This window comes from Frieseomelitta varia, unplaced genomic scaffold (assembly GCF_011392965.1).
Source record: "Frieseomelitta varia isolate USP_RPSP 00005682 unplaced genomic scaffold, Fvar_1.2 scaffold_152, whole genome shotgun sequence".
NCBI classification, from domain to species: Eukaryota; Metazoa; Arthropoda; class Insecta; order Hymenoptera; family Apidae; genus Frieseomelitta; species Frieseomelitta varia.
Genome location: NW_025109217.1, coordinates 218,810 through 243,548, shown reverse-complemented (window position 1 = coordinate 243,548; position 24,739 = coordinate 218,810). Strand labels below are relative to the sequence as shown.

At 45.2% G+C, this 24,739-nt stretch overlaps 1 protein-coding gene across 2 annotated transcripts in view; it reads right to left on the bottom strand.

Moving 5' to 3' along the window:
- Window positions 1-24,681, bottom strand: part of LOC122535503 (ephrin-B2) — a 49,873-nt gene extending 25,192 nt beyond the window's left edge. For both annotated transcript variants that reach the window (XM_043667087.1, XM_043667098.1), the window contains exon 1: window positions 23,105-24,681. In XM_043667087.1, the coding sequence (XP_043523022.1) occupies window positions 23,105-23,223 (119 nt within the window). In that variant the 5' untranslated portion in view covers window positions 23,224-24,681. The remainder of the gene's footprint in view (window positions 1-23,104) is intronic.
- Between the last annotated feature and the right edge of the window lie 58 nt (window positions 24,682-24,739).

Here is a 24,739-nt window from a genome sequence, read left to right as displayed (position 1 = left end):
TTCGGTGTCAGTTATGATTCAGTGTAGCTTGACGATGAACAGAGAAAGAAGGGAGAACGAACATCGAGGAGGGAACATCGCTCGAAACTAACAAGCTTATCGTACATCGGCAGATTGTTCCTTCTCAGAAGCCAGTTATCCTTCGGCGTATTTGATAACGTTCGACAAGAAATATAGCGTAGACCCGCGCGCATCCGTGAGATTACGAATCCGAGATATATTCTTATCAAAGTGAAAAGGTGGAGCTGTGGTGGTCCGCAATTTCGATCGTTCGCACCCGGTTGCCCTCCCTCGTTCGAACATTTCGCAGTTTCGACTCTTCGATCGTTTCTGTATTTCAAAAATGGTCGAATATTGCAAAAATTTTATTGGCTAGTATAGAATATAATTCGTACGTTAATCCTTAAGTGAAACAGACATACAAGTGCTGTAGAACTGCTAGATTACATAATACTTATGGTATCAAGGAAATGTTAAGAAATGTAAAATAAAAATAAAAAATTACCCAGCAAGGAAAGTAGGGATTAATGAAAAATCTTGTGCAGTCTCGCTGCTTTGTAGTGCATAAAAATAACATAAAGATAAGATAAACAAACTCTCGCGAATGTATCCTCTTTGATTTCAATCCCTTTCGTACGTGAATCCCTTTATTAAAATCTCACGTGTACCATTTTGAAACACACATATCGTACATATCCTACCTTAAAAAACGTACATTCACACATAAATTTACGTTATCCAGTGTCAATGATTACACGCAGTCGTGTGGACACGGTATACACAGTAAAAGTCGCGGGCAGAAAGCCTTCGGTACACATCAGGACATTTCGTAACGCGTATCGCTTCCTTCTGGTGAAAAGAAGCGAGCGGGGCGAGAAGGTATAGCGCATAGAATCAGAATTTAAGATTCCAAAAGAGAAAGCGCGAAGGAGAGAATGCGAGAACGAGAGAGAAAGGTGATAGTTGGGTGCACGAGGGTGCAGCTGCTTCTTTTTCTGGATTCTTGCATCTGCCTCTGCCTTCCTTCCCCTCTTTTTCCCTCGTCGGTTCACCACGTTCTGGTCATCCTCGTCTCGAAGCCTCGCGGCGCGTTACGTGGCACATTTTCTTCTTGGTACGCGTGCACACACACACACACACACACACTCTTTCTCTCTCTCTCTCTCTCTCTCTGGAAGTTCGCCTTTCCAAGGACCGGCCCCCGGTCTCCATTCTTGGCCTTATGTACGAAGAATACCCGGGGACCAGCGTAATAACATCTTTCGCATTTCGGGATACATGTAATATACGAAATATATTCATGAATATTTCGGCTGATCATACGGTGCGCGCGCGCCTATGTGTTTTAAGAAATTCAAAGGAAAAACGCGTCGCCGTGAGGAAAGTTTCTCCCTCACTGTGAGTCGAGGGAGTTGTGTGGTCACGATCCTGTTGGCGTTGCCTCAGGTCGCCGTTACGATAACGAAAATGCTAGGATCGGGTGACCGACGACGAAACTAAGAGAAAAGAGAAAATTATGAAAAAATTGTTCCCAAGAGATTAGGGTCGATCGAAGATTAAACGGAACGAGAAAGGGTGGGCAAGCGAGTCGGAGTCGACTTACTTGACTCGTTAATTTATCACTGTGTAAAAGTATACAGGTCGTTTTCTACAATGTAAGCGTAATTCCTTATGCAAAGCGCTCGATCTTAATTGCTAATACCCGCTAATGGTGGAAATCAATACACCCGTAATTCCGTACTGAAGTCGTTCTTGTCCATTTTTCAGATTACGCCCATTACGCGCCGTGGAAACGAAAAATAAATCAATTCGGTTGAGTCTCTTTTCTCTGCATTTAATCTTCGAAATCTGTTATTACCATGATTACCATGATCGTGTTATATAACGTTTTCGTGAAAGAAAGCAGATAGAAGAGTAAAGTCTCACTTTTCCGAATGTATCGCAGTTCGGCGAGACCTATCTCACCAATCTTCCCTCCCTATATCGCGTAAAAACTTTCTACAATCTCTCTGATACGCCTCCGAAATCAAACTAATCACCGACAGCCCGATAAAACTTCACCCAGATGAAACTTATCGTCGAAGTTTCCTCTTCGATCAAGAGGCGGTTCCTTCTGTGGCTTTTTCTTCGTAACAGTCGCCGAACTGTTACAAAACAGGCGAGAAAGGCATTCTCTCTCTTAAGTGAACTACGCAACGTCTCAATGCGTGCTGTTTGCAGTGTTCTCGAGAATACTTCGAATTATTTGCCTCGGCCGAACGGTCGAAAGTCGACGAAAAGCAAGAGGAGCCCGAAACTTCCGTTTGGTACATTTGCAGAAGAAAATCAAGTGGGGAGGATGGCGGAGGGAGGAAGGGTGCGCGCTTAACCTCCATTGAATGGCGTGCAAATCCCCGGGAACGGGGATCCCATTCAGAAAATGCGAACGTAAGTCGTTCAGCAAGCACTCCAGTCGCACGAAAATCTCGGAACGGATGTAAACACGCACCCGGCGGATCTTCTTTATCTTCGTCGTGCCCCGGGGTGTACACGGACGAGGAAGTTTCGCGAGAAAGACGGGGACGAGAGGATGACAAACGCGACACTCGAAAACCAGTCTCTTCGAGGACGCGTGAAAGCCAGCGCGCGCGCGCGCGCCTCTCTCTCTCTCTCTCTCACTCTCCGTGCAGGAAAAAAGAATTTTTACCACTTCCGCCAGCCTGTATGTACGCGTTCCGGTGGCTTTTGACCGTGTCGACCTTTCGCAGCACCAGCTCGTACATCAGAATCGCATTAGGCCGTGCCACGTTTCTGGCACGCAACGAGATGACGTTTTTTGGCGGATCGTTCGAGTGGTCCGGGCTCGAGAGATGCACAAATAGGAGTTTTCGAGATAGAATGCTGATACGATGTCGTCTAACACTGAATTTTCTAGTCCTTAGATTTTTGATCTTGTTTGAATAGGCAAAGATTCTCGACGTTTGACGAATATCTTTCAGCGTAGGATTAGGAAACGAAAATTAGGTATATTAATGATAGTCGGAAGGTCGAAGTTGGTCGAAATTATGGGACATAATTATATAATTAAATATTATTTTATACTTAAAATAATTAAATAATTGTATAATAATATGAATAGTTAGTACGCTCTTTTTTTTATCAGAGATATCTTTAGCTTTATTTATAATATTTGTTTTAAATTCGTCGTTTATTATCTTGTTTGCTCTAAATTCTTCTGTTAAATAATCATTCTCCATGTATCTACATATTCGATGACGTATGTTTATACATATATATATAACACATATATTATATATGTTTATTTATATGTCGCTCCTACGTATGACTAATTAATTGGTCATACAGCACACTGAAATATTAATACATCGCACGGAATAATAATTTTCGCGTGAAATGAACAGCGAACAATGGAAATTATTCTAAATGAAAAACGTCAAATTTTTCCAAAAAGTTCTGTCACTCGATCGAACTCGATCTTTGAAGAATTTTCGATTCATATTATATTCATAGTTCTTCGACGATGTTTCCTTAAATCCAGAGAACGTTTAATAAGAAGATTTAGGAAATGGCCATGGGGGAAAGGGGGAGGGGAGGGGAGGAAAAAAAGGAAAACGAAACAGGGGCAGAGAAAGGAAAACGCGATACAACTTTATTATCCCGTAGGATAGGAATGCGTAGTGCTGCAAAGTGCAACCACGTACGATCGCGTATCGAGTTATGGGCTCGAAGAAGAGGAGAACGTATGAGGACGCGCGAGCATGAGACAGCGAAAGCGAATTTTTCGTCGTCGGATAACGTCCACGTATGACGGGGAATTACAGTCAATTGTCGATAAGTTATCGATAATTTTAGAAGAACGCCGCTGGGAAATAACGCTGCTTCGCATTTTGCACTGGGCAAACCCGATAATTTGTCCGGCATTATGGACTACTCATACCACGATTCCATAGCTTTTCAACACTCGTGGCTGTTGTCGTTGCCGTTACAGATACGATATCCAGTTTCGTATGATCAATACGTTTTTATAACCCCGAATTGGAGGTTCGGAACGTGGACTGGAGAAAGGTGCGAACACCATAACCGAGCATTTTGCACCGATACTTTCTCATGAGCTGTACTCCTATACATCTCATATTCCTCGGCCAAACGTGATGTTTAATATAAATTAGGTCCTTGTCAGAGTGATTGCAATACGATACGATGCTAATGGGAATAATTCGTTGCAACGATCGTACTGAAAGCTGAAAGACATTGAAGTTGAAAAGTACTTAGCCTATAGACTTTAAGGTCAAATTTAAACGTCCCCCTTTTTCATCGAAAATGTATTAAGTCTTGAAAGAACTCGGATTATTTTCGTAAAGAATACAGAAAATTTAAGTTGCTATGTTTTCTTCGAAGCAGCAGAAGAATCATTATTTTTTTAAAATATCTGATGGATCTGGAATTAGTAAAATTAATTATTTGTATGTTTAATCGTTGCACTGCAATTGTACCGCTGTGATCAAGAATAGATTTGCTTCAAAATTTCGAGATGATCAACAGACAAATTCGTATCCTTATGAATATAATTTAAAAAAATGGATCTTAGATAGAAAATTATTTTATTTATTAAATAAGGGTGCATAGATGCCGCACTTTTAGATCTTTTATCAATATTCTACACTCTGTATATCTTTAAATTGGCCATAAATATATAAAAATCAGTTCAGTGATCAATGAAACCATCTCAAGTTTGTTGCCGTCGTTTAAGTTAACGGGCAAAGAAACGAAATCAACAGCCGGAAGGAAGGAAACAGGCAAAAAAAAAAAAAAAAGAAGAAGAAGAAGAGAGGGTCTCTCCTCCGATCTAAAGTAGCGACACAATCTTCCCCGCGGACTCGCCCATAATTAAATATTACAAATGATCGCGCATCTAGAGTCGGCCTGCTCCTTTTACGCTTTTTGCCAGGTCGAACCGAGAGGGAGGACTACTCCTCCGCACGATAACGATCCACGATCGCCCCGAAGGGAACCGTTCCGGCTCTGCGAGAAGCGTAACTCGCTCTCGTCTTCTCTTTTCCTTCCTTCCATCGTGCTTCCTTCGACGCGCCTCTGCCTCGAAGAACGAAGAAAATCGAGAAATCAATATCGGAGCCCGCGATCCTCTTCTATTTTCACGCATTAGTGTAAACTAATCGCGCAAAAGACGCGAATTTTTCTGGGAAACGCGCAACGTAACGTGAATTTTTATATTTCTAAAAGATCTAAACTGAATTAGTAAATTAGTGAAATTTGACGGAAGAATAAAGTTTAAAGTCGAATATGGTTCGATTACGCAAACCGGTAATTATCGGTTAGCGTTTCTGTAAATGGACTTCCTTCGTGGGAGTCGAATAGACTTTCGCGGAGATTACGAAATCGCGATCTGGTTACCGGTGATTCTAGAAAAAGTTTCGCACATTCACCTAAGCGTTGCCCATTCGGGTGATCATGATGATTGTACGAGCACGAGAGCGTAATTGCTTTAAGAAATAGTAGAGAATCGTGTTCTCCGAATGTTGTAACTGTGTATATATACCTGTACACTATGTATTTAGAAGTCAAGGAACAACAATCCGAAGAACATTAAGTAAAACGAGAGAGAAAAAAAAATCCTCGTGCAATTTCTTTCGCAGGTACACAAACTCTCCTTCTCGAGAGTTCGTCTAGATTTTAATTCAAAGCTTAATTTAAATCTCCGTTAAACTTCTCAAGCAGTTTGTAAATCATCGTCTTAACATTTTCCCCTCGGAGGTTTAATTATCTGTATTTTTATAATGTTTCTGTTGCTACGTTTCGTGTTGAATAATAAATTCTTGAACAGGCGGACAGGGAGATAATCATTATGAAGATAAAAACCGGCTAAGGTAACTCGTTACCGCGTTATAATGATCGCTAATGTTCGGTGTTAATTTTGCATTATGCGTAAAATAACGGGAATGAAAAATAATACGATAACGATAATGCAGTGTTGGCAATAATGAACATACGAAGGCATAATAATTAGACGAAAGCTATATGACTACTTTCGAACGTTTTATTTAGCCACGGGGTCGTTATCAAGGTGTTGGTTAAAATCGTGCGTTGCACAATGCACGGAATTACTTTCACGCGGCCTGCGGTAAATACAATTTCGGCGTTCGATCCGAAATATTCCGTCCTACATAACGCGCACGCACACGTAGCCGCGCATATTGTCGGATTACGCGTTTAATTACGCGGGTCACGTATCGTTGCTCGCGCGTCTATAGAATTTTATGTGACGGTAGTTCATGAGCGTTTTGCCGTCAAGAATCATCGACGACCTCGGCAATTTCATACGGAGAATTTACCAGACGTTCGATCCGCAAAGAAAAATCCGCCGTGCGCAAATTATCCTTAATTAGCTTTGCCTGTGCACGCTCGCGGAATTTTTCACTAAAGGAGTTCATTCATATTTCTTGTTGTGTTTGAAAATGATGTTTCGATAATTTTATGCTATTTCTTACTGCTTCTCTTGAACATAAATTATAGGGAAATTACTGCTAATAATTTAAGTGTTAATATCTTCTATCGTTTCTGTCAAAAACAATTATAAAATTCAACCGTAAATCGGTAGATTTACTTTAATTATTTGTGATTCCAGATTCGTCAACCTTCACGTGTTCACGGAATTTCATTTTATTTTTCACCAATACCTTTCCTTGCTAATTTCAAAATTCGCTAGCCCTATACGACGATTTGTTCACGTTTCTATTAAATTCCACGCAGTTCCCTACGGTCTCGTTTTCAAAAGTGAGATCTTGCAGTTCCTCCCCTGTGGCGTCGAGTTTCTCTAATTTCAATACGAACGAACGAAGTCAGAACTCCACAGACTTTGCAAGTCCATGAGTCACTCCGTTATAACATACACACACACACACACACACACACACACATACGTATATAAGATACACTTTTACAAACGGCATCTGGAGCACTGGACACTTGCGGAGTCCGTCACGCTGCTTCAATCCTCGTCACGTTCTAAACACGCTTCGATACAACTCGAAACCTGCCCCTTCAGCCTCGAGAAGTCTCGTTCTGTCTGTGCAACGTATGCACGACACGGTTAAACCAGCCGTCCAAACGAACAGGTTTCCCATGGAAGATGCAGACGGACCCAGGTGCGAGGCAATCCTCCTCCTCGATCGTTTCAGCCTACTTCCTATATCAATGTCATTCGCGACTTCCATTCAGCGTTTCGCTCTATCAGCATAACCGGAAGGGGAACAGCGAGAACGCTCGCTTATCGGTTAGCTGTGATTTCTAGCTGGACGTTACCATACTCCGGGGCGAGTAACTCGATCTCCTACCCGTAGGCAACCGGTGCTGCGTCTATTAATCGCCTCGAGAAATCGTTTTTGCGCGGAAGTAGTTAATTGCTTTCTCCATTGCTCCCTTTTGCTTTCCTCACAATCCTGCGCTACAAAGGCTGCGAAAGACACGTTTTCAAGATAAGCATGCATTTTCTATTTGTCACATGGAGATAGTACGTGAGAAGGAATGTGGCAGGTTTATTTTTACTAATAAAAAAACTAATGTCGAGTAACTCAGAGTTAAATTCACAAATGTAAGTGATAAGTTTTGATAAGCTGAGAAGCGAAGAATGGAATGTTCAAGCAATAAGAATATCATAAAACCATTTCTGGAACGTTCAACAGGGTGCAACTCGACGATCAAATAAGAGTACAGTTTTGATCAGATTTGGATAATAATTTTATGTAGTAATTTTGATAAAACTAAACTTATCACGTTTCCTGCGATCTTACTCGTGGGAGAGTAATTTGAAAATCCACTACCTTGTTAATTAATCACCAAATATCACCAAGACTTTTTTTTTTTTAATTGTCATTATATAGATATGATTATAAATTGAATTATCATTATATTAGGTATCTTTTCACAAAGCCTTATAAATTTGTTCGAAAGACAAATTTGAATCAAGTATGTAGATCGTTTCTAGAGTAGAGTTCAATCACTGATTGTAAATCATATAAAACTCAGAAATTCAATAAAACTGAATTTTTCCAATTTCCTTTGTAATGTTTAAACCTAGCGAAACCACGAACGCAGGGTAAACAGAGAAAGAGAGAGAGATTTGACCTCTTTGCTATAAGTTCGTGGTTACGAGGTACGGCACAGCGCCGGCAAGCCGAGATCCATCTAGATAAAGAGTCGCGGGGCAACGATCCGTATCGACCGGTTGGAGGGACAATTGGAACTGAGATTTCGTAACGGCGACATAAACGTAAAGGCAAACGATCGCGGTACGACGCCTTCTCCTTGTAGACACAATCCCGGAATGCTGCTGTATCGTTCGTTTCGGCGTGCTCGAATACGAATTAAAATTCTGTGAATACCAGCTTCGTTCGTGAACGGTTCGTTAATGGCGCGCGGTGAGCGGTGTCGCATCGATTTTTTTCGCCGGACCTCCACTTTATTCCCAAGATGTTCACGAGAAATAAATAAAGAAAGAGAGAGAAAGCGAGAATCTACTTGCATACGTATAATCGAATCACGTTTCCCTCGTATGTACTTTGTCGTACGTTGACGAAACGATTCTCTATCGTGTAACTAATTATTCTCTGAATTATCCAGTAATATCGAAAATTCGTGAACAGACAGACGAGACGATAATTTTCGTCGAGCGCACGAAGGAAGAGAAGGGGAAGTCTCGACGAAAGCTGCGTGCCACCGCGGGGTCCAATCCCACGGCGGCATGGACGTTGAATTATCGTCGAACCGTTAACAGGGGAAGAAATAACGAAGACTGGGTGCCCGGCGAGTTCTCATCAGGACATTCACGAAATTTCTCTCCTAGGATGCGTTCATATGTGTGTTTATACATGGATGTGTGTGAAACAGAGGGCTGCTGATCCAGCAGAGAAATCCGATACGATCGTAGTTTTTGGTAGGTCTGTCGGTGCCGACAGGACTTTTCCTTGTTTCGATGGTCGGTTGTCCAGTGGAAAACACGTGTCCTAAATGTAGAACGCATAACGAGAGGGTTGTTCCGCCCTCATCCTGTGCCTTTTGGCATTCCTCGTCTCTTATCGAGCACGAGGAATGCCTTCCCTCGTGTCACACCGAGGAACAGCAGGGAGAAACAGAAACATGAAACGAAGAAGATGGAAAGCATATCCTCGCGTCATCATTGACGATCACGTTGGAAAAGTTGGATTTCTGACCAGCTGGATGACCAAAAGGACACGAAGTAAAAGTGAAAAAAAGAAGAAGAGGAAGAAAAAGAAAAAGAAAAAGAAGAAGAAGGAGAAAAGAAGGAGGAAACAAGCACGAGAGCAAAGAAGAAGAAGAGAGGGAGGTGTAGCGAAGAGGAGCACGGAGGAGATACGAGCTGGCACTGTGAGAAGAGAGAAAAAAAAGGTGAAGGTGCAACGAGGTAGAAAGCAACCAGTCCAGGTCCAGGTATTCTATTATGCTCGGTTATCTAGATTATGGCATTCCTGCTTCGAGGAACCTGGCAACCTGGGGTGGACGGAATGGGGTGTTTCAGGATACCCGACTTTGCTCCGATCTCTCCCGTTCTCTCTCCTTCTGCGTCACGGTTTCGTTGCTTCGGAGCACCCATTAATCCTCTTCTGTCGGGTGAAACTCCGAAATTAAAAAAAGGAAAAAAAAATGAAATATATATATATATAATATACGTGTGTAGATATGTATGAAGGAGGATCTCCGAGTTAGGGAAACGATCGAACACGGGGAGGCCAAGGGATCCAGGTAGGCCGTTCCGAGTCGATCCCTTTCTCTGGCTTCGAATCGTGGAATTTGTTATACCCCATTGAATTGCGTTAAAGCTTTCTTGATATCGTGCGGGCTCTGCCCGTTCGGGCAATGCTCGGACACAGCTCGGTCCACTCTCACAAAAGAGTCGTTCGTTAGGTTGACGTCATTAGCGACGAGAGACGCATCAGCGGGGATCTGGCTCGAAGGTTCAAAGGTCCGCGCGGTCGCACCAAACCTATTTATTCGGCATTCGCCGTTTGTTAAACGTTGTATAAATCGATACAAGATATTCCACGACGTTCAAAGACCGTTCAGAAGGATTCCCTCTTCCAAAAAAAAAAAAAAAAAAAAAAGAGCACGCCGTTCATCACGCAAGCATGTGAATAGGTTAAACGCGTGTAAAGAGGAGCCCCGTACAAAACGGTGGCCCGAAAAATCCAGCAGCAGGTAGCCGGGTCCAGGTGTTATGTTGCCGTATCCTAGGTTTCTACGTCTTTGTTTTTAAAACCTCCTATCGTATTACACTAGTAGATTCCTTAGATCCGCGATCAGATTGTTCCAACTCGGAGCACATGGCGCCCGGGCCTGTATATGACTCGCGCGCCTGTAACCAAAGTTTTCAGACGGACGGAACAAACATTTTTAGATAGATTATTTGTTTGAGATAAAAACGAACGAACGAACGAAGAGGGAAGGCTTTTAAGACAAAAGCACTTCCCCGGGCTAGGTATTTCCGTTGTCTCAGCACGCGAGGGTAGGACCTCAGGTACTCGTGATTAGTCCACTCGCAAATAATGGTTGTGGCGCACGGCGCCTCTGGCAAGCTGTATCCGCACAAACAGACCGAATCTCGTGTCAAAACGTCGTTCCATTAGCAGGGAAAATTCTGGCTGTTTAGGGTGTGTCCACGTGGATTTGGAACGGTGACGACCACACCGTGTCCATTAGCGCGGATCCGAGGAACACGAACGCGCGTACCATTTTTTCTGTACGCCAACGTCGGATATCTCTGTTTGATTTCTTTGTCTTGTGTCTTGAGGAACAGATAAGGGACTACGGAATGTAACACGATGATTAGAATGGCTGGAACAATGGACATGGTAAAGAAATTCCGGGAAACACCGATGCTCGTTGGAGAGATTAGGCGCGTACACAAAGTAACGATCCGGCACGAGGAAGGAAAAATTCTCTGGATTTTGGAATGAAGACGATGTGTACTTTCGATAAATAGAAGGAAGAGATACGTCGGTGCAGATAAATAAAAAACGATTCGTCGAATCGCTGGAACGAGGTATATTCGAGGTATCTCTCGAATTGAGCGGATTCTACGGAAACGTGTGAAAGTTTCGTGATGATATCTTCTGGCATATTTGGTTTCATTTCGGGGTCTCGGAATACCTTGGCTTTGGAATTAATTAAGGATATGGTAGGCTGAAATTTTCACAGGATACATATAATATTCTATGCAAATTCTGTTATTACTTTCGATAATATATCTCCGTATAAGAAATATTTTAAACGTATTCGATATTCGCACGGGCTCTTTGAATAGATTTTATTTATTTTTTAATTCAGCTTAATATTATAAAGGTCGGTTACTGTAGAGTTATGTAATCTTCAACAGTATATAATATTACAGTAAGTTTAAATCTATATCTCCGTTTATATTCATTTATTCACATATTTAGTACCTCACAAAAATCACCACCGGTAATTTCTTAATTTTCCGACCTCCAATGAAATTTCATTTCGAAATTAGCCGGATGTTAATGCCTCGCGTGATATCTCATTAACACAGATACGAGAAATTGAAGTTCGTTTGCTTCGTTATTATTTCATAAAGAACAATCAACGAACCAGTTACGAATCAGATAATCCTATCGCTTGAATGTCCTGAGAACATCGCCAGAATTCGAACAAAGGGTTGTAGATCGTCAATGATCCTTCGTTAACAAATAACACAGTACCGAGGCGTTCGCTCTTCGACAAACTCCGTATCCCATGGAAATCACTATGGGATCCTGCTTTCCATATTCATGCAACGGGATCGTCGTGGAAAACATCGCGAAACTCGGCGGCGAGATATGATCGCGACGATCGTTTGGGGTGTAACGAACCGCGTGGCAGCGCCGCGTCGCTCGGAAATGTGACTGTGCCTGCTTCTTCAGGTGGATCGATTAACGAGGGCCGATAACGGGGATGATTACTTCATTACGCGTGCGGTAAGTCGTACCGTTCGTCGAAGGTATGTCGAGGACTTCGAAGGCGGAACGCAACAGTGAACGTCAGTAGCAACGGCAGCGAGGGAACAAGGATTTAGCGCGACCAGGGGTCCTTGAAAGAGTCGTAAACGAACGATCCAGCGGTTTCCGGTCGGCTCCACAGATGGCGCCGGTTGTACGGCTGAGAAACGCTTCGCGAGAGCTTCCACATCGGGTTCGAAGACCTTTCGAGCTGTTCCATCCACTTCAGGAATTACCCCTGGGCCCACTTGCACGACAGTTTAGAAAGTAATAGTATTAGCAAGTATCGACAAGTCGCGAACTCCCGGTTTATAGACTCTCTTCTCTGTGAATTATCGTTTCTTTTATTGCCAAATTCTTTGATGTTGTAGTTTGACAAGTGGTCGGACTGATTCCCCTTTTTTTTGTGGGAAATGTCATTTCTTTTCTAACTAAATTGTAGAAGTTATTGTAGGAAATTTATTAGTAACTAATAATATTACTAATGTTGTTAATGTATTTAAGGTTACTAATTCAAGGGGCTGCTGCAATAAGTAGACAATTCTACTTTTGATTGATTTTAATAAACGAGGCAATTTTCATATAAATTTATGATCTAACTTATATTCGTGTTAACGGACCTTTACTTTTTTCAATGACATAGGATATACTTCTAACTAATATTATTAGAAATGTAGCTGTAATCTAAATCCTATAGAACAAAGTCTTTCGAGGAGATTTATGTGAATTTCGAAGAAAGAATCTAGAGGGATGATCTTTGTACTTGGGCGTTTCAACTTAATTAGTACAATTGTAGTTTAATGATAGAGAATCGACAAGATCTTAAGAGTTGATTGAGTTAGATTAGTTCTAGAAATTGCGTGACTCATGTTGAAACAACTGTTAAATGTCACTTGCGCTTTGGGGGAGAAACAGGATAAACTGGTAGTGAAAAATTTAGGGTGGAATACGTGTAATCGAGCACCTGGTCGCCACTGACAAAGAAGTGTTTAAACGATTTAGAAAAATCGTCAGCGATTACGAGGTATCAAGAGTCGGAAAGTAAACCGACTAGGAATCTAACCAAGATTAGAATATCTAGTTTCTAACTATCGATTAACGTCTATACATTCTATTTGTGTGTATTCTGTGTCGTGTGCATTCTCCTTCCGCGAAGTCTATAAAAGTATCGGTCTGCTTGTTTGATAAAAATAGGCGGCTACGTCCACATTTAACTCGGAATAACTACTTATGACCCGCGGTAACATTAAAAACGAGTCCAGATACGAAGAATCCCGTCAGAGAATTTATATTTATGTACACCTGATCGATCACCTAGCACGAAGCAATCCCTGACATTTTTCTTCGGGACTTTGCCTTAATTTTACCCGAAGTCTGTAAAAGAATAATCAACCGAATGTGTTGTTACAACATTCGGGAAGAGAATTCGTGGTTAACGGATGTCTTTGATAAAGAGCGCGGCACTTTACGGAATCAGGAAGCTTGTAACAGCGTTTGCACGTCGGCCGAGGCGAACAGCTTTTCGATCGGCGACTATGTAAATGTAACATCGTTGCGTGGCGTGGACGCAACGCAACACGCACGCACACGTGGCCATCCGCCGCGTACATCCCCGTGTGGACGTGAATGCACCGCTCATTACGAGATAATGGGTTATTTCGATCCTCCTCGAATTACCGAGTCGACAATGAGGGATTCGATTCGAAAAAGCCTCGCTGCTGTTCCCGCTGTTGCCTCTCTCCTTTCTGCATGACGGAGCCGCGAGCAGCCCTTTCAGGGTCCCAGCAGCGAGCGATGGATTGGAAGCGAGATGGCGTAAAGAAAAAAAAGGACGACAAAATGAAAAGGAGAAGGAGAGAGAGAGAGAGAGAGAGAAAACAGGATGGACAGAAGACGGGCGGCAGTGGCAAAGAAAGAGAGAGAGAGAGAGAGAGAGAGAGAGCTCGGTCAGACGAAACAGGGCCGAGAAAGAAAGGCACGAGGAGTTTTGGCCGGTGGCTCGAAAACCGAGGAGACAAATGAGGACGAGCGAGCGAGGATACGAGTCGAGTAGAAGGGATCGTGAGGCAGTTGCTCTCTCGTTCGTTCTTCTCCTTCGTCCTTCTTCTTCCACGGCGTGTCCAGCGTCTCTTCTTCACGGAATGCGCACCGCAGGACCTCGAGGTGCAATCTCCTGCACGGTTTCGCAGGCGAAACGTGCACTTATACGCGCTCATCATGCGCGCATATCCATTCCCCTTCTTCCTCTCTTTCCGTCCTACGCAGCACGCAAACACGCGTGTGTTTCTTCCCGCAACATCGACTCGTTCTCCTTTGTCCGAGCCACGGAAATCATCGACAGCTCGACGACTCTCTTCCTGGTGCGATGAAACGGAAATTGGTATTTTACGAATCCTTTCGCGGTCCGAGGATGTCTAAGCGAGGCGGCAGAATCGTCTGACAAAAGGCGGAATGGAATTTGGAACGTAGGAAACGAAAGGCGAACAAAAGGGTACGGTGGTGTAACGCGATTGCCGTCGTTTTAACATAGTTGGCGTAGCTACTTTTTCTTTCGATGAGATCGATTTATGACTCTGTTCTGGATTTTCTGGACGTTCATCGTCTGCCCTATTGGTTTTTCACGCTCGAGCGAAAGGTTTCTTTCATCCGGCGCTGATAAATCGACCGGACGAAACAAGTGAAAAGAATCGACACATTACGTGGAAGGTCCAAACAGCGATTTGTTGTTCTCCAAGAGTGATCACGCAGAGATAAAAAAAAAAAAAAGAAAAAATAAATAAATAAATAAAACCAAACGATGCAGGAAGTGGTATCACCGTCGTTTCTACTGAAATCATAACCGAATACCCGTTAGGTATTTTAAAATTCATCCTGCAACGTTGCACCAGGCCGCGGAGCGTGATGTTTCAGAAACCGGACAGCTTTTCATCCTCGCCCCTAACACTCCGCCAATTACGATCGATAATTGAGCCGCTATAGGCGCGCCCGTAATACATATATATGTACATATATAGGGGACCCATTAAAATGCGTTAAAATTCTCGAGAAACGAAGGTAGTACAAGGCTCCGTTGCCGGAGTTGCAAAAAATGAAGGCGTCGATTATGAGCTAATTGGGCCAACGCGGGACACGGCTCACCTTCGCGAGTTCCCGTGGGAATGAAATTATTCGTTCGTTCGGCGTACACCTACGGCCGTAGTGGCACGGTCTTCGTCCTCACGCGATCTACACAAACGCCACGCGCCTCTCGTCGAACGCCCGTGTGTGCACACACGATGGCCCCGGCCCGCAATTATTTTAAGTGTATAGCGATATCCGAGCAAGCTATTAATGACGTTCCTCCGCAGATGGAATCGCGTGCTGACCATGGATAACGCGTCCCACAGTGTATACACGTAGGCGCGAATTAATTGGCATAATAATGATCATTACGCTGCACCGTCTACAATCAAACGATACACTTTTCTTCGTTTGACGAATGGACGAACAGTCGTGTAACGTAACCTCTGCCTCGCGCGATTGTTCCGCCACCTGCTGAGCCGTGGAAATCTCTCATTGTCTGTATCCGTTCGCCCTTTAGGGGACGAAAACGTTCTGTAGGAACATCGCGATTCGCGACGCCCTATCGACTGACAAATAAACGCGGCCATACACTTCGGGGAGAAATCATCGCAGAAAAATGGAATGCGTGGGTAACGCGAAATATCGCTCACGCTCCACTAGCTGGATGACGGCTATCTGTCGGCGGACAATATGCGATTACTTCGTAAGTCTGATATACGGCCCCTCGGTGCCCATCGATCCTCAACCCTCGTTTCTTGTTGGGCAAATATTAATTTCCATAGGCGGGAAAATTGATTCGAACCGGTTGCTCGGTTTGGGGTGGGCGTGTGATGGCAAATCCGGCAAACTCGCAGCGTTGCGAAGTAATCTATCGAGGAGACGCGAAACTATGTTTTTAATCGAACAACTTAACTTTGATATATTTTGATCCTATAGTTATCCTCCGCCTGCCGAAAAATTTACGACCTCACGAGAATCGCCCCTAACGCAAACCCCGACCACGACTGTTCTCCCCTCTCGGTTCTCGTCTCTCTGACCGACAACCCATCCATCGTCCGTCTGCAGCAATATAACGAGCCGCACGAGGAATTAGGACATAAATTCCGGTGGAACGCGCGCGTTTTATGGATTACGGTGTCGTAGTACGTGGCCCTGTGAGAAACACGTAATCGCATGTAAGTTCTAACCGCAACGTTGCAGGGGGTTAGCTGCAGGCGAGGGTGCCCCTCCTTTTTTCCCCCGAGCTTGCACTGGAGACAGGATTCCTCGTGTTAGAGAGTTTTTGTAACAGGAAACAGCTGCCGTTCGGAAAGGACACTTTCCTGACGATTTTACCGGGGGCCTTTTTCACCAATGTGATGGCCGCTGTCTCTTTCCATCCAACCCCTCTCCGCTCTCGGTCCCACTGTCTCTTTCTCTCTCTTTTTCCGTGGACGTGTTTTCTCGACGTGTCTGGTTTCCAGTTTCCAGGCGATCCGTAGCTATTGGCCAGAGGCTCCGTTCGCGCTTAATTAACCGTAACGCGGTCCTCGTAGCTCGTAACGCCCCAACGTACGCTTTTTCTCCCTTACGTCGGTGACTCTCGAGTGTAAGGCACCCGGTGTATTGTTGCCGGAGCAGGAAGCAGGAGGAGAGAGAGCACCGGTTGCACCGGGACACACCGAGTAATGATGTACACGCGTGCTTACGCTAATAATGATCTTTTGTTTCTCGGCCTCTTTGCGGATTTTTACGGAAGATATTTAATACTGATAACGCCAGGATTTATTGCCAGCCGCCAGAGTCTGCTGGAGATAAACGTGCCTCTTGCAACAGTCCCCTCCTCTCTCTCTCTCTCTCTCTCTCTCTCTCTCTCTCTCTTTCCTCGAGTTACTCACAGAGACAGAAGGGAGGAAGAGAGAGGACAAAGAGAAAGAGGAACTTTTTTCATGGTTCTTCGAGTTGCTTCGCCGGTAACCGCTAACGAAGAAAACCTCGGAATATTCCTCGATATCGAGAGATACTGCCGTACGATTATCGGCGTAACTCGGCGTTAAATTAATGATACCGAGTTCGGTTAACTCGCATGACAGGAAGCGTGGATCGTGGATCGTTCGGCACGATGATGCACGTAAACACACACGAACTGACGAACATCTCTCCAGCAACAAATATTTTTTTCTTTTGTACTCATTTTATTAGCCAATTAAGTATAATCGTCCGCTCGACGAATGTAAATCAAACGAAAGTGGACGTAACTTATCGATTCGTAAATCAGTCGGCAGAATTTTCCAGTTGACGTCCCAGTGTTGACGTTCTTTTGCGGTTTTTCGCGGCCACCGATCGTTCGCCGCGAATACCATGTGGAATCGCGCAGCGTTAGTCGTGAAAGAGGCTAAAGAGGAACTCGCTCACACTTTCTCCGTCTTTCACTTTGATCCGTGCGAGGATCATGGAACGTGAAACACGTGGTAACAGGAAGACGGTGTCCCGCAAATTCATGGAGATATTTACGCGCTGTCCGCGCACTCGTAAACGTCACCGGCATATCTCGCGTTTCGTTTTTCTGGCGCTGACGCGACGCCACTACGGCCCGTTAGCCTTTAATGATGAATAATTAATTTGCGACTCGTTAAGCGATGTTCCACGACTTCCAGAAGCGCGCGATTTAACGATGCCTGTAATCGGTCGATTTGACAGTGATGTTTCCTTCAAATTGAGTTTTCCTTTCTTTCTTCTACAATTACTCGTTTCAGTCGTAAAATTATAATATGTTTCTGTACGTCGTGCCACCGCGTTATTTATTATGCAGACTTATGGAAACTTTGACACTCCGCTCTTTACTCTTTTAATTCGTCGTCTTCTACGTTGAATGGTTGACTCACCGATCACATTGACTACCGTCAAATCACAAACAAAATCCGCCGCTTACCGAACGGACATCGAGGTATACACGCGATTTTAAACATCGTTATTCACCAGCTACGCGAGACGGATTTCAATTTTCCCATAGGAAGGAGGCATCACTTTAACGAGAACAGAACCAATGATTTCAGGCAGGCGGTGCTCGCAAATGCACGAGATTTCACACCACGTTGGTAATGATACTTCGCGGAGCGAGCTATTTGTAGTGTACCATTTGACTTCTGTGCAATTTGCCCTCGGCGTGGTCTCGTCGTTTATTTTCCCCCACTGTGATTAAACGAACCTTCCCATTTTTCCTGCGTGCCGCGCCGGGCGGCGTTTCTCTCCTCTTTCTCTCTTTCTCTCTCTCTCTCTCTCTCCCTTTTTTCCCTCTTTTTTTCTTAGATCTAAGTAGTTCGAGCAGCAGTTTTTGCTATTTTTATCCGCAGCTGGCAGAGTAATTAGGATTGATCGGCCCCGGATCGCGCGGTCATTTCGCGGTCGTTTCGTCGTCGTGACGATGGCGTTTCTTTGTTTCCGCGTGATTCGACACGGCGAGCGGCCGTCGGTTATTTCCACGAATCGGGCAGCAAATTCTCAATCTTCGGCGCGAAGGGTGCTAGTTTCCTCCGACGGGAAACCGCTGATTTGTGGCCGCTGCAAATCGACGTTACCATAATACTCGAAGCCATAAAGCGCCACGGAACGGAGAGAGCTACCGGGAGAGCCGGGATAATAGGAACCTCCGGTGGTTTTCGAAAAACGAGCTTCTCGCTGCGTGTACACCGGCAATTTAATAACGGTACCGAGGCCGTGTTAAAGTGTAACGGTTTATGAAATCTACACCGCGCCGAAATTAAGATTTTTCGAGGGGGGGGGGGGCAACGTGCCACCACGGCCTTAATTTTAGGCCGTGGCGCGTCGTTAACGCTCGACTTGCCAAAACCGTCATTTTCGCTGCAATTAGCAATTTATTCGCGCGTATATTTCGCGCGCGATGGACTGCTACAACGCCCGTATTAAACGTCGGTCGTTGCTTGTTGGTTTTGCGGAGGATATTTCGCTGAGGGAAAAATACCTATCAGAAATCTTTCACGCTTGTCGACGGTTAACAGTAGAACTGACAGGCATAAACTATCTCCGAACGAATGAATTTCTGGGAATAATACGTTACGTGGATAGAAGATCGATATCGAGGACTGTAACAGGATTTATTAATCGTTTATTATTAATTTGTTATTTACAGGCTTACTTGCGTTACGTGCAATTTATTGCGCGGAATCACTGAACTCGCGTTAAAGCGACAGTCGCGGAAATTTTGCGGCACTGGTTTCCCGAGTTCTCGGAAGATCGTACGTTCGTAAAACGTCAACCAGTTTTTACTAATCTCGGTCTTTTTCATTCGTGAGATCGCTCGTTTGAGTTTTTACATGCAGGTTACGGGCGAACGAACGAGGCACATGACTGTACAGAAACGTTTTCCTGTCAAATCAAAACAGAATGTGCAACAATAAAAAAGCTACGTTATACGTACTCGCGTAAAGTTACCGTAAAACGCGTGATATTTTTGTCAGATCGTGATGCTGACATCACCGATAACGTTCAAATGCCACGAAACGTTAGAAACGCGTTACATACCTTACCGCGGAAACGAGCATCATAAATATCTCGATACGAGTGCGCGTAATCGTTTTTGAAGTGTCGATAATATTGACACTCTTATCGTGATATGTAAGGCACGGTTTGATACTTTGTCAGCAGGTTGGTCCATGCCGGGGAATTAACGACGTGGCCGGTGGAAAAATGTGACAGGCAGGCCGTGTTGTGCGTACGCGTGAAACAAGGAGAATACGAAACCGTAAGCACAACGATAACCAGAAATACTTATTGCGCGGACCGTTCCATGCCTTCTTGAATCCGATAGAATCGTCTAGCCGTGCGCGCATGCTCGCCAGAGTGGAGAGTTCAATAATCTGCCGCGGCAGATCTTCCTTGTCCGGCATTGAAGTCTCCAACGGCGCTGCAGCATCTGCTGCCGCGATCGTGCCTCTGTCGTCGTTATTTCGCCAACGACATCGTGATCGTTTAAAATTCTCCTTCAAATCAATTATCTCGACCAAACTCGTCCGGGCAACTGATTGCACGATCGTTCGGATTTACTGTTATTCTAATTAAAAAAGAGGGGAAAAAAGAAAGAAAAAAGAAAAAAAAGAGTCGAAAGTTTTGTCGTCGTTTTACGATATTTTCTCGCGGATGTTACGTCATTTTAAAGCGGTAGGTGCAGCCGAGTGGTGGAGGTGCATCACCGTTTTTAATACCGTGCAAAGAGAGATTCTCGTCGAAAATACAACGAGGCAGTAAACGTCAGACTTGGCATACTTTAGCTCGCCGGTAGAGAATAAACTCCCATCGTAACCTCGTGGACACAGATTTATGATAATCAAGTAGCCACTGGTTTTCATACTTTGCTGACAGCCTTCTGCTCGTTTCTCTTTCTTTCTTCCTTTTTCGCCGAGATCCCTAAAGGGAATTTTGATTTTCCAATAAGCGATCGAGATTTACAGCCTCTCTCCCTCCCTCTCGAAAGGGGCACACACTATTCTCTCCAGCAGTATTTCCCCCTTCATTCTCCTCTCCTTTTACCTTGCCTCTTCTGTTCCCTTTTCGCTCGTTCTATATACCCACGTGTTACTTCCTTTTCGATTTTTTTTCCGCGCGCGACGTGTTTTTTACTGCCCTTCGTACGTCCCGCGAAGAAGACAGTCTGACAACGTCCTTCTCCTTCGCGAAATGGATTCTCACACGTATAGGTACGCACACGCACGCGAGGCCACTTCGTCCCTCGGCCGTAAGTAATGCATGCGCGAACCGATCGTCAAAGTCAGCCGGACGTCTGAGGCCTTATACCGAAGAGGAGAATAGGCTGCCCGGATTTCGTTGTACGATACACACAAACGCATACGCTTTTACGCCGGAGGAACCTGAATACGCGCACCATTCTCTCGAGCACCGCCGTGCAGGATAAAAAGTGCGACATTTCCCAAATATTCACATGCTTCACAAGGTGTTCCTTAAAAAAAAAAATCTCCTCCAACGTTCCCGTGGTTCAACTTGTACATGCGAGATACTCATTTTACTGGTTTCTCGATCGAGATTTATCTGGTGAATTTTTGGTCGAACTCGATCTCGGGAGCACGCGTCCTTGAGAGTACGACGGCGGGCAAAAGTTTCAATTTACGAGCGTTCTTTCTTCACGGATCGAGTTAGCTGGCGGGATGCGTGCCGACGACGACGGCGAGATCGAGAAAACGATCGGTAAGAAGCTCCGGACGATGGAGAAAATTACGAGGCTGGCAAGTTTTTCACGCTCGTCGAAAGGGAGGCGAAGCGATCGAAGAAGAGCAAAGAAGGAACGAAAAAAAAAGAGAAAATAAAGAAATGTTATCGCATCGATTATAACGTTGACGTGAATCACCAGCCTGTTCTCTCGTCCAGCGCGTATCGTGCGTGGATTTACGCGCTCGCCGGCAAGGATACTAAAAAGTAGTGCGAACTACGCAAATTGCCGAGCAAACCCGCAAAAGAAATTGCTCGACTAACAAGCTGCTTATAAGGACACCGCTTCCTCGAGTAACAAGAGGGGAAGGGCAAAAAAAACCCGCGAGTCTTACGAGCTCGATTCGTCGACAGTCTGTAGTACTGTTACGGTGGCCCGCAGGATGATTTTTCACGCGAAATCTAGCCGAGTTGCACGGGAATTTTTTGGAACGTTCTCACACATGACGGGAGCCTGATTCCTTTTTTTTTTTTGTCTTTTTTTTTCTTCTCGCACGTGATTTGAGATACTCTCGGAACCAGGCAGAAAAATACCGTGACAAATTAGATTAAGCACGTAATGTGGATTTAATTGGCAGTGTGGTGAATCGGGTTTGCCGCTTCGGTTTGACGAGCGCCACGCTGATTCCGCTCGTCAGGAAGCGAGCAACGGAGAACGCGCTTATAGATTTTTTTCCCAGATAAAGTAACGAGCCTCGTTATCCGGCCAGATTTACACGTTTCGCGTGAAACGGTGGTTATGAACGATGCGAAACGCGTCACGTGCATTTCCAATGAATTATATACGCTTTGAATTACCTCACGTCTTTTTTTTTTTTCGTTCTCCTCTTTGTGCACGGTTATGTTCTAGTTAACACTTTATGACCGATTGTTTCTCGCGCGTATTGAATAATCGCGCGTGATTCTTCCCGTAGAGAAACGTCCACGTGGGAATATCATCGGAGTTACGAGAATCGCGATATTTGGTGAAAATATTCGATAATTCATATAACTGAACAAAACACAAACAGAGTATTTAAAGTTAAGTTGCGAGCACGCAAGTTAATCCATTGTCCTATAATATACAGTCACACTCGCGACGCAAATTATGGTCCAAACACGACAGTAATATATCTCGACATTTTTCACCTGTCACGCTGTTCGAGCGGCCATTGCAACCGTTAAAAGAAACCGCGTGGACATGAACTCGCGAAGAATAGTCTCGCTGTTGTTTAAAACGAGATAAGGAAATTGATACTGAGGTGACGAATTTTAGCAAGCAGTTAACCAAAGTTCCAAGCATTTGTCGTAGAACGAGAGGAATTGATCGGTCACGCCGGGAGCAATTTCCCCCGTGGTTCTGGCTGCTGGAAATCGTCGTTTCTTCGCTTTTATCGCCGACGATTTGGACCGAGTCGACGTCGACGTCGATCGTCGAAACGATCCCCGCGGCTCGGTCCATTTCGCGAGCGCATTAAAGCGTGGCGCGGCGTCGCGATTCGCCCCTGTAATTTTGGCAGACACGATACCGCGGCCTCCTCGCGATAAAAGCTTCGCCGGAAGCGGAGGGTCGTTACTCAAAAGCCACGAGACGCCGCGAGAAATCGATTCGCCGGCCGGGCGGACGCTTCGAAACGCGTTTGGCACGCGTGCCAGATGCGTTTTCCACGTATTTGCACGAGTCTCAGGACGATCACAGGCAGAAGCGAGCGTGAAAGGACAAAACGAATCTTCCGTTTCTCTCAAGGTCTCGGCGAGAGTCACGTGACGGAGGAAAAATCGACTTTCCACGAGAAGGGAATATCGGAGCCACTTACATGGAGTTGGTGGTGTTCCAGTACATGCTGATCGTCTTCGCGCAGTTGCTCACAGTGGAGAGTAGGATCGTTTGCAGGCAGACGAAGAACACCAAAGTCACAAAGGACGTGGAAACCATCGTAACAACGTGGACGAACGAGCAGCGCGCACCGCGCGTCACCACTGCTCACCAATAATACAACAATCAACAAACAACCACGGCAACAACAAGAATAATAACAAACAGGGACGACGACACCAGCACCTTTGTCGCTGTCGTCCACAACCACCTTCCACCACCGTTGCACAGACACCACATTCACACTTCACTATCCTCGTTCGTATCGGTTCTCGTTCTCCTCTTTTCACCTCCCCCACCCTTTTCAATCTGTTTCCTTCCTCTCCTTTCTCTCGCACGTCAAACAACGGACGAACGTCGCGGGTCTCGCGTATCCTCGTTCGCGTTATCCTCGATACATTCTCGAGAATTTTGCACACGCACTTCTACGCGCACTCCCTTTCGTTCGCTCCTTGCTCGCTTCGACCGGAGCGCGATCGAGAGAAACGTCGAGAAAATCACTTGGCTTCTTCACGAGCGGCGGAATTCTTTGGCGAAATGCTCGGCGATCGACGTTTGCTCGTTAGAATCGACGATATTTCTCCGGCGTTCTGCTTCCAACGGCGTCCACCGAGGTTCGCGTCCCATGGGTCCACCCCGTGTTTCTCTCACCTGGAGCGCACCTTGCTGGCCCTCTCATTGGTCTAATTTTACCGGGGTCCGATCGAAACGACGACGAACCGTCGATAGAGCAGCCCTTCGGATCGTCACGTCGGACAGGCGACGCATCGAAGAGACAATTTGAAGAAAAATCCTAGCAGATCGTCAGTCGTTCAGGGAGGCTGTCGTTGTTCGCAGACGGTGGAAGGTATCCGACGCTTAGCGACGGGATCACGCGAATCACCGTGGAATCGTGAACCAGCCAAGCATCTCACCCAAGCATATCCCTTCTCCCTCGTGTAGACGAAACAGAAACCTGCCGATAATAACTATCGGAGGTTTTTCACTGCGAATGGAAACTCTCGAAGACACTGAATAATAAAAGCACCAGCCTCCTGCGTGGCGGTTCTGAGTAGCCACCAGGAACGAGGAACAAGAAACTCCGATCGTCAACGATCGGCACTCGGTGAATCTCACGAGAAGTGTGCACGCGAAAGGCAGTATTATTCGCCTGGATCACACCCCCGTGTATTTTCTCACGCACACGACGGACTCGCACGGATCGCGCAGTCAGCGAAACGGAGCGACGCTGTCTCCCACTGTCCACCACGCGAATGTATCATCTACCGAAGATCAAATCCGTACCGAGATACGTCCGAGGGGTATATTTGGGTAAATAAATCCAAGACCGACGATGGAACACTGTGAAAACTGTTTCTCCGTTGACTTCTCGACTCGGTATGACGATAGGCTGACACGCGATGCCCGGTCGGGGACCGACTGGAAGAACGGTTCGGTTTGAGAGGCGCTCTCGCTGCGTCGAGACGAGCCCCGGTGAACGCAGAAAGAGAACGATACCTTCCTACTCGGTGTCGCGGACGCGTCTGTCGGCCGAGCGGACTATCGCGGCCGTTCGTCTCGCGTCGGCAGACTCGAA